General features: G+C 37.2%; 1 protein-coding gene across 12 annotated transcripts in view; it reads left to right on the top strand.

Annotated features, from left to right (window-relative positions):
• The window catches only part of RALGAPA2 (Ral GTPase activating protein catalytic subunit alpha 2), a 306,774-nt gene that overhangs the window by 97,040 nt on the left and 195,533 nt on the right, over positions 1 to 14,201 (top strand). For all 12 annotated transcript variants that reach the window (XR_012158343.1, XR_012158341.1, XR_012158342.1 and 9 more), the window contains 6 exons: positions 2,128 to 2,225; positions 6,331 to 6,421; positions 6,597 to 6,773; positions 12,009 to 12,202; positions 13,241 to 13,339; positions 13,626 to 13,781. Coding sequence is in view for 9 of the 12 variants with exons in the window: in XM_073339773.1 (XP_073195874.1) it covers positions 2,128 to 2,225; positions 6,331 to 6,421; positions 6,597 to 6,773; positions 12,009 to 12,202; positions 13,241 to 13,339; positions 13,626 to 13,781 (815 nt within the window). In the remaining 3 variants the exon portion in view is untranslated. The remainder of the gene's footprint in view (positions 1 to 2,127; positions 2,226 to 6,330; positions 6,422 to 6,596; positions 6,774 to 12,008; positions 12,203 to 13,240; positions 13,340 to 13,625; positions 13,782 to 14,201) is intronic.

Below are 14,201 nucleotides of genomic sequence, written 5' to 3'. Positions count from 1 at the left end.
CTCTTAACCCTTCACAGGTGAGAGGATTTTTCCTCTGGCCAGGAGGGATTTTAAAGGGGTTACCCCTTCCCTTTATATTTATGACAGACATACAGTGGCTATACTGTATTAAGCTGCCTTTGAATCTCATTAAACTACATTTGTGAATAGGAAGGAAAAATGTCCCATTGCTATTGTATGAATGTGTATTTATGCCATAATGTCTGTTCATTTAAGCTATGGTACAATAAATCCTGTTTTTCAGTGTTCCAAACCCTATTTTATTAAATAATAAATTTAAGTATAACACAATCATGCTCCTAAAATAATACCTCTGAATGTCTCCATCCACACACCCACCCACTGAGGATTTTCAATAGTATGTATATTTCACTTAAAATGTTAGTTTAACCCTTTGAAGATGCATTAAAAATGGCCAAGGAAAGTATATTTAACCTTAGTCTTTGGCTACATTAGAAAAATTAGGATTTAATTTACCAGGGCAGCTCCTAATTCAGCATCACTGGATGCTGTTGTGTAGGTAAGAGCCATTCATTTTTACTATCATACTTTAAAAACAAGTTTTGCTTTAGTGATCATAATTAAAATGTAATTTATCTCTTGCAAAAAAAGTAGTACAATGATTGTATTTTTCTATACTGGAGGACTTGGTAGTGTTAATTAATTTGAACTCTTAACATGGTTAGATGACTTGGTGAACACATTAGAACACTACAGTTTCCACTCCTTGGGCAACCATTGATGAATTGCATGTCCTAATTTCTATATAGCTGTAAGCTTAGAGTGGTCACCAATAGAACATTAGCACTTCTCGCTACATAAGTAATTGTTTTTGCACATACTCCCCATTGTAGAGGAATACAGTGGTTACATTAATTATGTACTGTTGGTAAACTTAATGAGTTGACCAGTTTTCAAAATAGCTTCAGTGAATTCTTGCTCTTCCCCAGTGTGGACAAGAGCGTTCATACAAACTTCCTGTTTATAATGTTTTGTTTATAGGAAAATATGTTGCAACCTTCCACGTGAGTTAGTTACAGGTGCTTTATACTATGGGCAGGCCTACACTTAAAACACTGCATCGGCTAGATCCCTGCCAACATAAGGCTGTCTACACTGGTGCTTAGGTCAGTGGATTATTCACACCCCTGAGCAGTGTAGTTATATTGAAGTAATTCTACAGTGTAGACCAGGGCTTTAAGTACATTACCAATGATTGAAAGACAGCTATCATTGGCTAATAATTTACCTATATAGTTTTAGAGATGTTTCCTCCAGGGTTTATCTGCTGTGATGCTGACTATACTCTTGGCTACATCCATTTGTGCTCCATTCATCTAAGAAGTGTAGGGAACAGTCAAGCAAACTTTCTTATCTGCCTTATTGAAGGGTCTCATAAATGGACACTGAGCAATTTAGTAAGATATTTGACTTAACTGTATAATTGATTTGCCATTAGCACGTAGCCTGATACTTCATTTCTGGGGAATAGTAGGTAAAATATCGGCAGACAGGTAACATTAGTGGAAATGTGTTGGGAATCTTGAGTGGCCATTCTATGTGCTGTATCTGTTTTGTGGGAAATATAACTTCATTTTCCAGCTCCGTTGTTCCAACACTTTTCACAGGCACTGAATTCTCTTTGACAAGTGTCTTGTTTTTAATTAATTTGTAAAAAATCAATTTGGCTTTAGGCAATTGTCATTTGGAAGTGTAGAATATCATCTGTGTTGAAGCAGAGCTCGTCTCACAATGAAAGCCACTGAAAAATATCTGTGATTGGTGTGTAACTTGTCATTTCCAGTATCTAGCACTGCATTTACATTTCACACACCACAGCTAAAGATTTTAGTTGTATTCCAATAACTGCAGTTTTTTACACTATTTATGAGGGAATTATCCACATAATTGAATGCTTTCACAATATAAATGAGTCCACAACAATTCTACACTATCATATGAGAGTGTCATATTCAATCACTTCTCTGTAAATACTGGAAAGATGAAAAACATGCACATATTTAGTGCTGTTTTGAATCGTTTTAGAATTAGCCCATAGGCTCCATTTCCTTAACTGTCTGTATTTCTTGTCTCATTTGTTTACTTGTTAAAATTTTGATTATGCAGATAAAAAGACTGAGAGTTCGCAGAATTTAAATTGTGTGGATTCCAAATCCATTCAAGACAAGAAAGGATATATGAAGAAAGAAAATGAAGCCCAACACGTAAGGCAAAATTAATAGACTCTGATCCAAGTTCTAATAATTGCCAAGATCCTAAGAACTTTTTATTTCTAATTATTAATATAAATGTTTACAAAGGATAACAACTGAAATTTTAAGTTTGTGGATCACATTGATGAAATAGAAATTGGAATTAAACTGTAGCTGTTAATAGCAAGTATTAAGTACATCAGAAGCAGGAAGCCTGCTAAACAACCACTGGGGTCCCTGGACGATCGAGATGCAAAAGGAACACTTAAAGATGATAAAGTCATCGCAGAGAAACTTAATTGAGAAACTTAACAGTAACAAGTCACCAGGGCCAGATGGCATTCACCCAAGAGTTCTAAAAGAACTCAGATGTGAAATTGCGGAACTATTAACTATGGTTTGTAACCTGTCCTTTAAATCAGCTAGTGTACCCAATGACTGGAAGATAGATAATGTAATGCCAATATTTAAGAAGGGCTCTAGAGGTGATCCTGGCAGTTACAGACCGGTAAGTCTAACATTAGTACCGGGCAAAAAAGTTGAAACAATAGTAAAGAATAAAATTGTCAGACATATAAAAGAGCATAAATTGTTGCACAAAAATCAACATGGTTTCTGTAACGGGAAATCATGTCTTACTGATCTATTAGAGTTCTTTGAAGGGATCAACAAACACGTGGACAAGGGGGAATCCAGTGGACATAGTGTACTTAGATTTCCAGAAAGCCTTGGACAAGGTCCCTCACCAAAGGCTCTTAGGTAAATTAAGTTGTCATGGGATAAGAGGGAAGATCCTTTCATGGATTGAGAACTGGTAAAAAGACAGGGAACAAAGGGTAGGAATAAATGGTAAATTTTCAGTATGGAGAGGGGTAACTAGGGGTGTTCCCCAAGGGTCAGTCCTAGGACCAATCCTATTCAACCTATTCATAAATGATCGGGCGAAAGGGGTAAAAAGTGAGGCGGCAAAGTTTGCAGATGATATTAAACTGCTCAAGATAGTTAAGACCAAAGCAGACTGTGAAGAACTCAAAAAGATCTCATAAAACTAAGTGATTGGGCAACGAAATGGCAAATGCAATTTAATGTGGATAAATGTAAAGTAATGCACATTGGAACAAATAACCCCAACTATACATACAGTATGATGGGAGCTAATTTAGCTACAACGAATCAGGAGAAAGATCTTGGAGTCATCGTGGATAGTTCTCTGAAGAAGTCTAAGCAATATGCAGCGGCAGTCAAAAAGGTAAATGGGATGTTAGGAATCATTAAAAAAGGGATAGAGAATAAGACGGAGAATATCTTATTGCCCTTATATAAATCCATGGTACGCCCACATCTTGAATACTGCGTACAGATGTGGTCCCCTCATCTCAAAAAAGATATACTAGCATTAGAAAAGGCTCAGAAAAGAGCATCTAAAATGATTAGGGGTTTGGAAGGGGTCCCATATGAGGAGAGATTAAAGAGGCTGGGACTTTTCAGCTTGGAAAAGAGGAGACTAAGGGGGGATATGATAGAGGTGTATATAAAATCATGAGTGGTGTGGATAAAGTGAATAAGGAAAAGTTGTTTACTTGTTCCCATAATATAAGAACTAGGAGCCACAAAATGAAATTAATGGGTAGCAGGTTTAAAACAAATAAAAAGAAGTTCTTCTTCGCTCAGTGCACATTCAACCTGTGGAACTCCTTGCCTGAGGAGGTTGTGAAGGCAAGGACTATAACAGGGTTTACAAGAGAACTGGATAAATTCATGTAGGTTAAGTCTATTAATGGCTATTAGCCAGGATGGGTAAGGAATGGTGTCCCTAGCCTCTGTTTGTCAGAGGGTGGAGATGGATGGTAGGAGAGAGATCACTAGATCATTACCTGTTAGGTTCACTCCCTCTGGAGCACCTGGCATTGGCCACTGTCGGTAGACAGGATACTGGGCTGGATGGATCTTTGGTCTGACCCAGTATAGCCATTCTTATGTTGTTATGAATATTCTGCATCTTCTAATACTATAAGACTGTAACACTTGTTTATGGAAATATTATAATGAAGATTACATAAAGCAACATATAAAGACTGTGTGTGTGTGTACGTACACACCTCTACCCCGATATAACACGGTCCATGGGAGCCAAAAAATCTTACTGCGTTATGTGAAACGGCGTTATATTGAACTTACTTTGCTCCCCCTGCTCTTTGTCCCCTGACCGCCCCTGCTCAGCTTCCCGCTGCCAGTGAGTGTGGGGAGGTTGGGGAAAGGACGCCCCCCACACCCACCTGCGGCGGGAAGCAGAGTGCCGTGGCTGGGAGCTGGCAGAGTGGAGCAGGCTGAGGCTGTGCTGCTCCACTTCCGCCGCTGCCAGTGAGTGCTGGGGAGGGGGGAATCCCTTCCCCTGAGTGACACGGCCGGGGCGAGGAAAGCGGAGTGGGCTGTTCCCGGCCCCCTGCTAATCACCCGGGCCACTCTGGGCCTGTGGGGCCCCCAAAAGTGCCCCCCCACAGCTCCTGCCTCCCAGACCCTGAGGGTGGGGGGGAGGCCTGTTTACTGTGTTGTATGCGAACCCGTGTTATAATGGGTCGCGTTGTATCGGGGTAGAGGGGTGTGTGTGTGTGTGTGTGTGTGTATATATATATATATATATATATATATATATATATATATATATATATAAAAAATATATTGGGTAATGAATATATTTATAAGAGTTATAAACTCTGTTTGTTTGGTAGATATATATTATTATAAACACAGAGTTCATAACGGTCTTATAAATAAAGTATATTCATTACCAAATTGCATAGTACTTAAACAAATGTTTGATCGTTCATGAAGTGTTCAGAGAAATGCCTTTCTCAGCACAATTTGCACCATCGGCCATTTATTTCAAAACTTTGTGTATGTCAGCATTCTGACTGACAGGTTTTTTTTAATTTTTCATGTTAATTTTGAATAAACAGCAGAAATAATTGATGCTTGAAACTGCTGATACTGTTAGAAGTGCAATGCAATATCAAATTGATTAATGTAGTTTGAAACTCTGGTTTGGTCCGCTGCTTTTAAGTGGGTGTAGTCTAAAAGCAACATGGAGACTGCACATTTGGCTCGAGCAAAGTGGGAACACTACGTATTGCTCTGCTGCAGTTTCTTTACCCAATTCAGGCAAAGGCAATGGTGGTGGGAGTAAGAGATTTAACCCTCCTCCCCTGCTTTTGTGTTATTGACATGCTGGTCAAAATATTTACCACCTCCTGATAATGCTGCCATCAATATCACATTTCCCACCTTCTTTGCAAGTTGATATTGAGGTTGTGGCCATATTTATTGCATAAATAACTGAAAATATTATGTGAACCAGTGCAAAGCTCAAATATTACTACATGCTGGATTTATCTACTCAACATGAACCTAATTTGGTGGGAAAAACAAAACTGTAGGCAGTCTTCCAAACAGTGCAAGCAACTGCATGTGCCTGAGGAATGAGTGCCAATTCCTTCCCCACAAAAATCAGCTGTGGGGCCACAAGTTCCAGAAAGACAGCCTCGGCAAATGAGTTCATTGCCTCCTGCGTGGCAGTGCTTCAGCCTGAGAAACCAAGTAGGGTGAAAAGTTGGTCATAAGGCCTGATCAATGTATCAAGAACATATAAGTTCTTTTGACATCTAGGTCATCTTTCCTTTTTTAAAAATGAAGAATATTAATTGCAAATACAAAAATACACCTCCCCCCCAGCCCTGTATTGATGCAACATTTTAACTGATAAGTTTTTAACACCCATGTAATCTAGGAAATTTAGAGTTAAAGTTTCCACAGCAACTAACTCTAGTAACATGCTCCTACTCTATGCCTTATGTGATATGGTTTTTTATTAATAGAATCATAGAAATGTAGGACTGGAAGGGACCTCAGTAGGCCATCTGGTCCAGTCCCCTGCACTAAGGCAGGACTAACTATTGTCTAAACCACCCCTGAATAAGTCAGAGTTAGTTTTCAGTGATACTTAGGTATAAAATGTATATGTATCTTAATAGAGGGAATTATTCTAAAATATTATGGGATATATTTTTCAAATTAACCATAAATGAATTGAGAGGAATGCAATTTTATATTTTTTCTGAAGGTTTTAATACGAAGGAGCAGCAGTCCAGCTGAATTAGATTTGAAAGCAGACTTGCAGCAGTCACATGGAAATCACAGAGAAAGAGAAATGAGTGAGTTCCAGGAAACCAAATTCTTTTTCTAAGGAGTAGTAGTTTGTGGTGGCATGTGCTAATTTGACTTATCACATATATAATATTGATTACTTTTAATCATGTTTTTGAAAATTAAGATTTTTTTTATTGTAGAACATTGCTTATGACATTTAGTAATTCCTGCTTGCTTTAGGTGAAAGTGTTAGCAGTGACACGTTCATTGGCTACAATAATGAAGTAGAGATCACCCTGGTCCCCTGGCAAACATGTGAAGAAGAACATGAAGTTAATATACCAACAGATGTTTGTGTAGATGCAGATGCACGTCATTGGCTGCAGCTTAGTCCTTCAGATGCTGCAAATTTAACAGGTACCTATGTTCAAGAAAATACAATAGATATTGTAAATTTTTGTCACAAAACGGTAGAACTTACACATGCTAGTTTATACAACTCAATTTGCATGCACTTTTTTGCTTTTAAAAGTGTTTGTTTTAAAGTAGATGAGAATTATTTGACATTACATGTAACCCTAATGGCATAGTTCATCTTTTAAAATAAAACATTGTAAACTCTTAGTAATGCTTCATTTTCTTAATTTTGAATAATATTAATAACACTGTGTACAGTACTAGTGTCTAGAAAGTTAACCCTTCCTCAGAGAATGTGTTAACATCTTCTTTCACTTCATCACAATGATGTATCAGTTTGATTGTCTAGGTCAAGTGTTGCACAACAAAATATGCACAGACACACACAAAAATGGAAGACCATGAAACAAACCCAGCAAATGTATACTATATGTTGTTAAATGAGGGACAATTCTGGAAAAACATGATAGTGGAAAGAATGTCAGACATCACTAGTATCTCAAAGGGAAGGACCTCTCCAAGTTCCTTCTTTGTGCTCTGGTTGTCTTTCATCTTGAGGTGTGGTAGTGACATAAGTAATTAGATATTTAGAAAGTGGAGAAAGATCTGGAGTCACAAAAATATCATCCAAGAGTTAAGAAACTGGGTCTACTAGAGTTAAAATTGGCAGTAGAACTTAATATCATACTATTTAATTATATTAGATACCATTTTAGAATCATAGGAATGTAGGGTTGGAAGGGATTTTGAGAAATCATTAAGTCCAGGTCCCCGCCCTGAGGGAAGGACCAAGTAAACCTAAACCATCCATGACAGGTGTTTGTCCAACCTGTTCTTGAAAACCTCCAATGATGGGGATTCCTCAGCTTCCCTGGGAAGCCTATTCCACAGGTTAACTATCCTTATAGCTGGAAAGCTTTTCCTATTATCTAACCTAAATCTCACTTGCTACAGCTTAAGCCCATTACTTCTCATCCTAGCTTCAGTGGACACAGGGAATAATTGATGATATCACTGAGACGCTTTTGAAAATCCAATATTTAGTTAATATCTCTTCCAGCCTGCCAACTCTTGAAATGTGTCATATTTTAATGAGAAGCAACTAATATATTTATGAAGATTTAAGAGAGAGGTTGTCTATACACAAGGGCAGGTATTTGGTAGCTTTGTAGTGTAGCTTTGGAGATTACAGAACAAAGTTCTTATGGCCTATGATAGGTAACTGGTATAAAAATAGAAGACTGAAATGGTAGTTAACTTCTGTTTCATATAGAAAGCAGTAAGGGAGCAAAACTAAAGACATGTCAAGGGCCTATACAAAGTTCCTTCCAAAGGTTATCAAAGAATATAGCAGTATTGACTATACTTCCATGCTTTTGTTCCATGCTTTTCATTTTCTGTCTCTTGTTTCCTTCAGATAGAAACTTCATTACCACTTTACTTTCATAGATTTCATTTGTTGGAGATTAGAAAGATTTTATAAGTAAATAAGGGGGAAAATCCTACTTGCTAGCCATGATTCTTTCTTCCTGAATGTACTATTCTTCAGTTGCTGCTGTTTCCTCATGACAATGATTTTCTCAAGATTAAGCATTTGGAATCCATGTCTCCAAGCTTTTGCTGTGAATGCTGAATCAGAAATGGGAATTGCAGACTCCCTTTATTAAAGGATTTAGAAAGTCAGACTGAAGATAATGGTAAATTGTAATTCAGTATTTATACTCTCTGAAACAATCACTCTATAGGTATAATCTTTGTCCAGTTGAAGTCAGGAGCAAAAATCTTACTGATCTGAGGGAGGAGCAGGATTTCACCCTCTATGTTGCAGGGTTTTTTTTATAGTATTGTGCATATGCTTTAATTATCTAGCAGTCTGCAGTGTCATTAGGAAATACATTAGAATATGGACCTAATGAAGGGAACACCCTAAGAAAAGTCAGTTTGTTAGTAATTTTCCTTTACCTTTTTCATTTTAATTATTGTAACTTTGACATATAGGACTCATTATTTATGACTATGTATTGTATTCTTTTGGTGCTTTTGTTCTTTGTAAAGGCTACTTTTCATCTAATTTTTAATAAGTGCATCATAGATTTTATTTCAGTAACTTAATCAGGTAACATAAGAATTTTTCTGGTAGGCTATTTTCTATAATGAGATATATAGTTTCAGGGTTATCTACTCCATTTATTCAATTATTCTTTGAAATACTACTAACATAATGAATAAGTTCATCCAGTTCAATAGTTCAGCTTGTCATCGGTACAAAGGGAAATTGTAATATAACATATGTTAAGGATTATTACCTATGTGAAGAAGACAAATTGCTAGCTTGCTTTCTATCCATAATACAAGAACTTTGCTCTTTGCATATGCAAAAGAAAACTATTTTTATAAAATAATTTGATCATTAATCTAGAGCAGAAAGGCAAATGTAGTAATAAGATTGTAATTACCTAACAGAATGAGTGTGCATAACTGTATTTCTCATGTTGAGAGAGTGTTAGTCATGTTAAATATTAATATCTTTCTTTCTTTGAAACCATTTTTAGATTTAGTGGGGCTCAGAAATTCCTAGGTTTAATTCTTTGAGTTAACTTCATTTTCTTCTGTCTGATGTAAAGTTTTGAGTTCATGCAGAAAGGACGGAGGATTTGGCCTTTCATATCCTTTGAGTGATTCAGGTTTCCTTGTCAAAGCTGGAAACTTCTGTAGAGCTGGCTCCCTGAGACACCCCATTCTGCTATGACACTACAGCTCCCTCAGAACTTCTGAGGGTTTTACTGACCAACCAGCATATATTAATAATGCATTATAATTCTTGGGGGATGCTGCTGCAGAGAGCATCCCTCTCCTAAACTTACTACCTCCCAATGTGCAGAGCCCCTACTCTGTAGTGCATCTGCTTTAATGGCTTCTGTTGGCTGGGGAAAGAACAAGAGCATGCTGTGGAACTGTTGCCATTACTCCTTTGGAGTTTCCACTGTAAATACTCCTGTTTTAGCTCCCCTCTGTGCACTGTAGTGAAGGAGACAATGTGATCAATTTCAATAGATACAGTAAAATGATGCATCTAATTGGAGCTCATTTATGGTTTTCAGTTTATGTTTTGGCTATTTGGGTTAATTTTACTGAGTGGTTTCATTAATACCTGTTTCTCCAAAGGTAAGTGTATTTGGACTTGCGATTTAAAAGTTCTCTCAAGCTAAACTTGCAGTTTGTTTGTAGAAGCCTCGAGTGCTGGTGTTGGGTAAGAGTGTGTAATCGGTGGTAATAAACCAATCAGAAAAGAGAAATAACATGAAAATAGCAAGGACAGTAAAAGTTATACTAATTTAAAGTTCATGCATGCATATTGTGTGAGTTCTTGGAGTGATCGCACATGGCCATTCCACTGTAAGTGTGTGTGCTCCTTGTGCACAGAGGTCAGAGATTTTTTTCCCCTCAGCAGTACCAATCAGGCGCTTGAGCGCTTTGTGTTGCCACACGCCGCTACACACTGGTATAACAGGGTGGGGCCACCCCCGACTCCCCTCAGTTCCTTCTTAACACCAGTGATGGTGGTTGGAATGATCTTGGTCTTATTAACTCAAGTGCCTTCCTCTCTCTTTGTAGATAGTTGCAGTTAGTTATGGTTGGTTGGTTTGTGTTTTTGTTTTTTTCTTAAGTAAATTAACATTAGGTTTCTATGCTTGTATCCATTTGGACCAGTTTTCCTCTTTTGGTACTGTGCTCGGTACCAAAAGGATGCCTTGCTCCCCAGGATTAAGTCCTGTGAGAATTGTTAAAAGCCTATGCTGGTCAGTGATCCCCATCTGACCTGCTTAAAGTGCTTGGATGAAGCCCACATTAAGCCCTGCTCGGAAAAGGATACACTCCAAAGGATGCATTTTAAGTGAAAATTTAATTCTGCGGTAGAAATCACCTTTACAAAGACCTACCCAGCAAAGGTTCCAGGAATCCCACTTGTCATTCTTCCTTGATGTTTTCTATAATTGGCTTCCGTGTATGCCTGTCTGCATTGTTTAATAACATAGTCATGTTAATTCCCAAACAAATGAAGTTTTTTATTACCCATTTAAACTCTCACAGCATAAACATGGTGGAATTGTAGGGTTTTTTGCTAATTGAGAATGATTTAATTTATATCCAGAAAAATCTCGTCTTCTCCATGATGATCTAAGTGATAGAAATAGTTTTACATGGATTTCTTACTAATATTAGCGTGTCATCCCCTTGCAGTGTAATCCCGGACATAGCCTTCTACTTCTGCTAGTAATTGATAAGTGAGAATGGTGCTTAAGGGGCAATCCTACCTAGTGAAATAAGGAAAAAATGAAATTGTAAACATTTTGTATGTACCACCACTTCACGGCATGAATAAATCATTGTAATCAAATACCTACACTTTGAATCCAGAGCAAATTATTTAGGAGACTCTCGATACTGCTGTTAAACCCTAATAAAAGCCTTCTCTAATTACATGACCATCAGTGACTACAAATTATTCTTTGTCTGTCATGTAGTGTGCCACTATCTGTAGATACTACCCATTTCTTCTGTAGAATAATTAATGAAGCTCAGTTTCCCTTTCATTTTGCCTAATGTGCTAGCCATGATTTTAGTAAGTAGTAGTCTGTGTTTTAATAATGAAAATCATTATTTTACTGTCTTGAATCTTTGTGTTTTCTGAATGGGGAACATCACACAGTACTTGGGGTATTAGGTAAAGTTTATTTTTTCCTAACTAAATTACTTGTACTGGAGTAAAAAATTCCCATATTTGACTTCTAAACTTATAAAGAAAGCATTTGTTTGTTCCCATTATTTCCTCACTGCATCTAAGGGAATGCAAATGGTTAAATGTCTTTATGATGTTTTATTTCTGAGTTTCAAATGCCAATCATGTTGGAATTAGAAAAGAAGAGACTGGATGAGGATACCTCACAATAGGAAGTTCAAGAGGCTATAAAAGGGCCAAAATTGGATGCAGCTCCAGGAGAAAAGATGACTTGGCAGGGCAATTTTACCAATTATCTGTAGAAACATTCCTTGAGAAAGGTGTTGCTCTGAATATATATTTTGCATAATGAATGCTTAAATTCATAGCTCAGAACTTTTTTCATAACCATTACTCCCTTGTTTTATATGAATGATTGTTTGGGTTTTGTGGACCACAGATAGACTACCCACTGCATTTATAACGGATGGAAACCAATTTTTTTTATTCTATAGACAGCAGCGAGTTCCTTGCTGATGACTGCAGTATAATTGCTGGTGGAAACCTCATAGGTTGGCATCCTGATTCAGCTGCTGTATTATGGAGAAGGATCTTGGGAATTCTTGGAGATGTGAATAATATCCAGTCTCCTAAAATCCATGCCAAAGTTTTTGGGTATCTCTATGAACTATGGTACAAACTGGCAAAGGTATTGTTTTTAATGTGTTTTATTCTAATGCAAAGAGAGTGATTTTGTATTTGCTATAAAAATTAATTTATATTCTAATAAAAGTTTACTAAGCAGTAAAATAGATTTTTTATTAGAATATTTAAGGAGTTTCAACTGCTCATGCTGGTTCTTTTAGTGATACTGTAACTTTAACAGTGAATAAATCAATAAAGTGTGGTGTTTGGAGGGAAAGGTTATATTGTAAATAAAGAAAAAGGATGTTCAAATTTCAGTAAAAACACCTAATAAAAGACAATTTTGTGCAGTAACAAAAAGGATTTAAATTAGTATATTCTGAGATGGTAAAATAGTGAAATAGAAGCAATGAATTGAAAGTACAAAATAATCCACAAATGTTGGGAGTTAGTGTAAATTTCCACAGTACAACCTCACATGATAATATTTGATTAGGATGGAGGAATACTACCACACACTTTTCTGTTGCGGTTCAGTGATGAGACAGAACACAGCTTTATGCAAGCAAACAGGCTGGTCAGCGGAGATGGGCTGTTCTGCCCCCCCTGCCTTCCACCTTCTCCTTTTATTATATTTCTCCCCCTAAGCATTACACACTGCTACACAAAGGAATGTATGACGTTGATTCATATGCTTAGTTACCATCCTCTATCTACTACAATCCTGGTTCTCAGGCCTTGAGCCCAGGCTAAAGAAACCTCCCACAGTTGCTGTCCAAACAATCAAGTTCTCAGGGTTCATATCTAGCCCTTGTCCTTGGATAGAGCAATGTGTGCATTGCTCCTAGGAAACAGTCAGGGTGTGCCCCGCCTGCTTCCAGGTGGAATAGCTAGACATTAACCCTTCACTTTTCTGTTGAATTTGAGTTCATTGGAAAGTGGGTGTGGGTGTGTGTATGTATGTGTATGCAAGAGAGAGAGACAGACAGATGACAGCACTTCCAGTAGAAAGGCTGGGAAGTAATCATGTATTGTAAATAATACTCATTTTAATGTATTAAATATTATTTTGTTAATCCCCTCCCTTTTCTTTTTAAATCAGATAAGGGACAATCTTGCTATAAGTTTGGACAACCAGTCTACACCTTCTCCTCCTGTTTTAATTCCACCTCTCAGAATATTTGCAGCATGGTTGTTCAAGGTAAATTAGTTTTAAATTCTGCGCAGAGTAGTATTTTACTGCATGTCTATATTGAATCACTTAATGGCATTTTTACAGTGTTTCTTTCTGCAATCCTTGTTCTAGATGTATTAGAAAAATAATCAGCGTCCACCCTTTAGCTATACTTTTGTCTAGAACAGCTAAGCGACTCTTGAGAATCCATATTTAGAATGTGGCTTCAAAACATTTATTGGCAAGTATACATACAGTATACATACAGTTGGTTGCTGTTTGTCTGTTAATAAAAATTCTCTGCTCTTTTCAGGCAACAACCTTGCCAAATGAATATAAAGAAGGCAAACTTCAAGCATACAGGTTGATCTGTGCTATGATGACTAGGCGCCAAGATGTTTTGCCAAATTCTGATTTCCTAGTGCATTTTTATCTCGTGATGCACATTGGCTTAACTAGTGAAGATCAGGTAAAAGCTTGACTTTTCTTTTTAAAGTAATTTAATTGCATTTACTGTATTTACTACTGCATTTACACATTTTTACTACATTGTTTTGATGGCGAAGCCTGGATTAGCAAATTTGAAGCTGTGAAGTTGGAGGGAAATGGCTGTAACACAAACTGAAATAAAGTATGGGCTAGAAATTATTTATCCTATAGCCTAAACGATTCTTCTCCCTATTTGTGTATTGTATATTTGCCTCCTTTTCTGTTCTCCCAATTTTTGTTCTTTCCAGCTTGTAAACTTTCAAACTGCTGCTGGTGTGCTTGTTTCATCAGTAAGAATAATTGTTGTTTTTCAAGTCATGTCCCTGTGGGCGCTCCACTTCAGCTGCGCATCCACCTTTGATTGGAGAATTTTGGTAGCAGTGCCCGTTGGGCTCACGCA

This window comes from Lepidochelys kempii, chromosome 3 (assembly GCF_965140265.1).
Source record: "Lepidochelys kempii isolate rLepKem1 chromosome 3, rLepKem1.hap2, whole genome shotgun sequence".
Taxonomy (NCBI): Eukaryota; Metazoa; Chordata; order Testudines; family Cheloniidae; genus Lepidochelys; species Lepidochelys kempii.
Note: the sequence above shows the minus strand (reverse complement) of the source record. Positions and strands in the feature narration are given on the sequence as shown.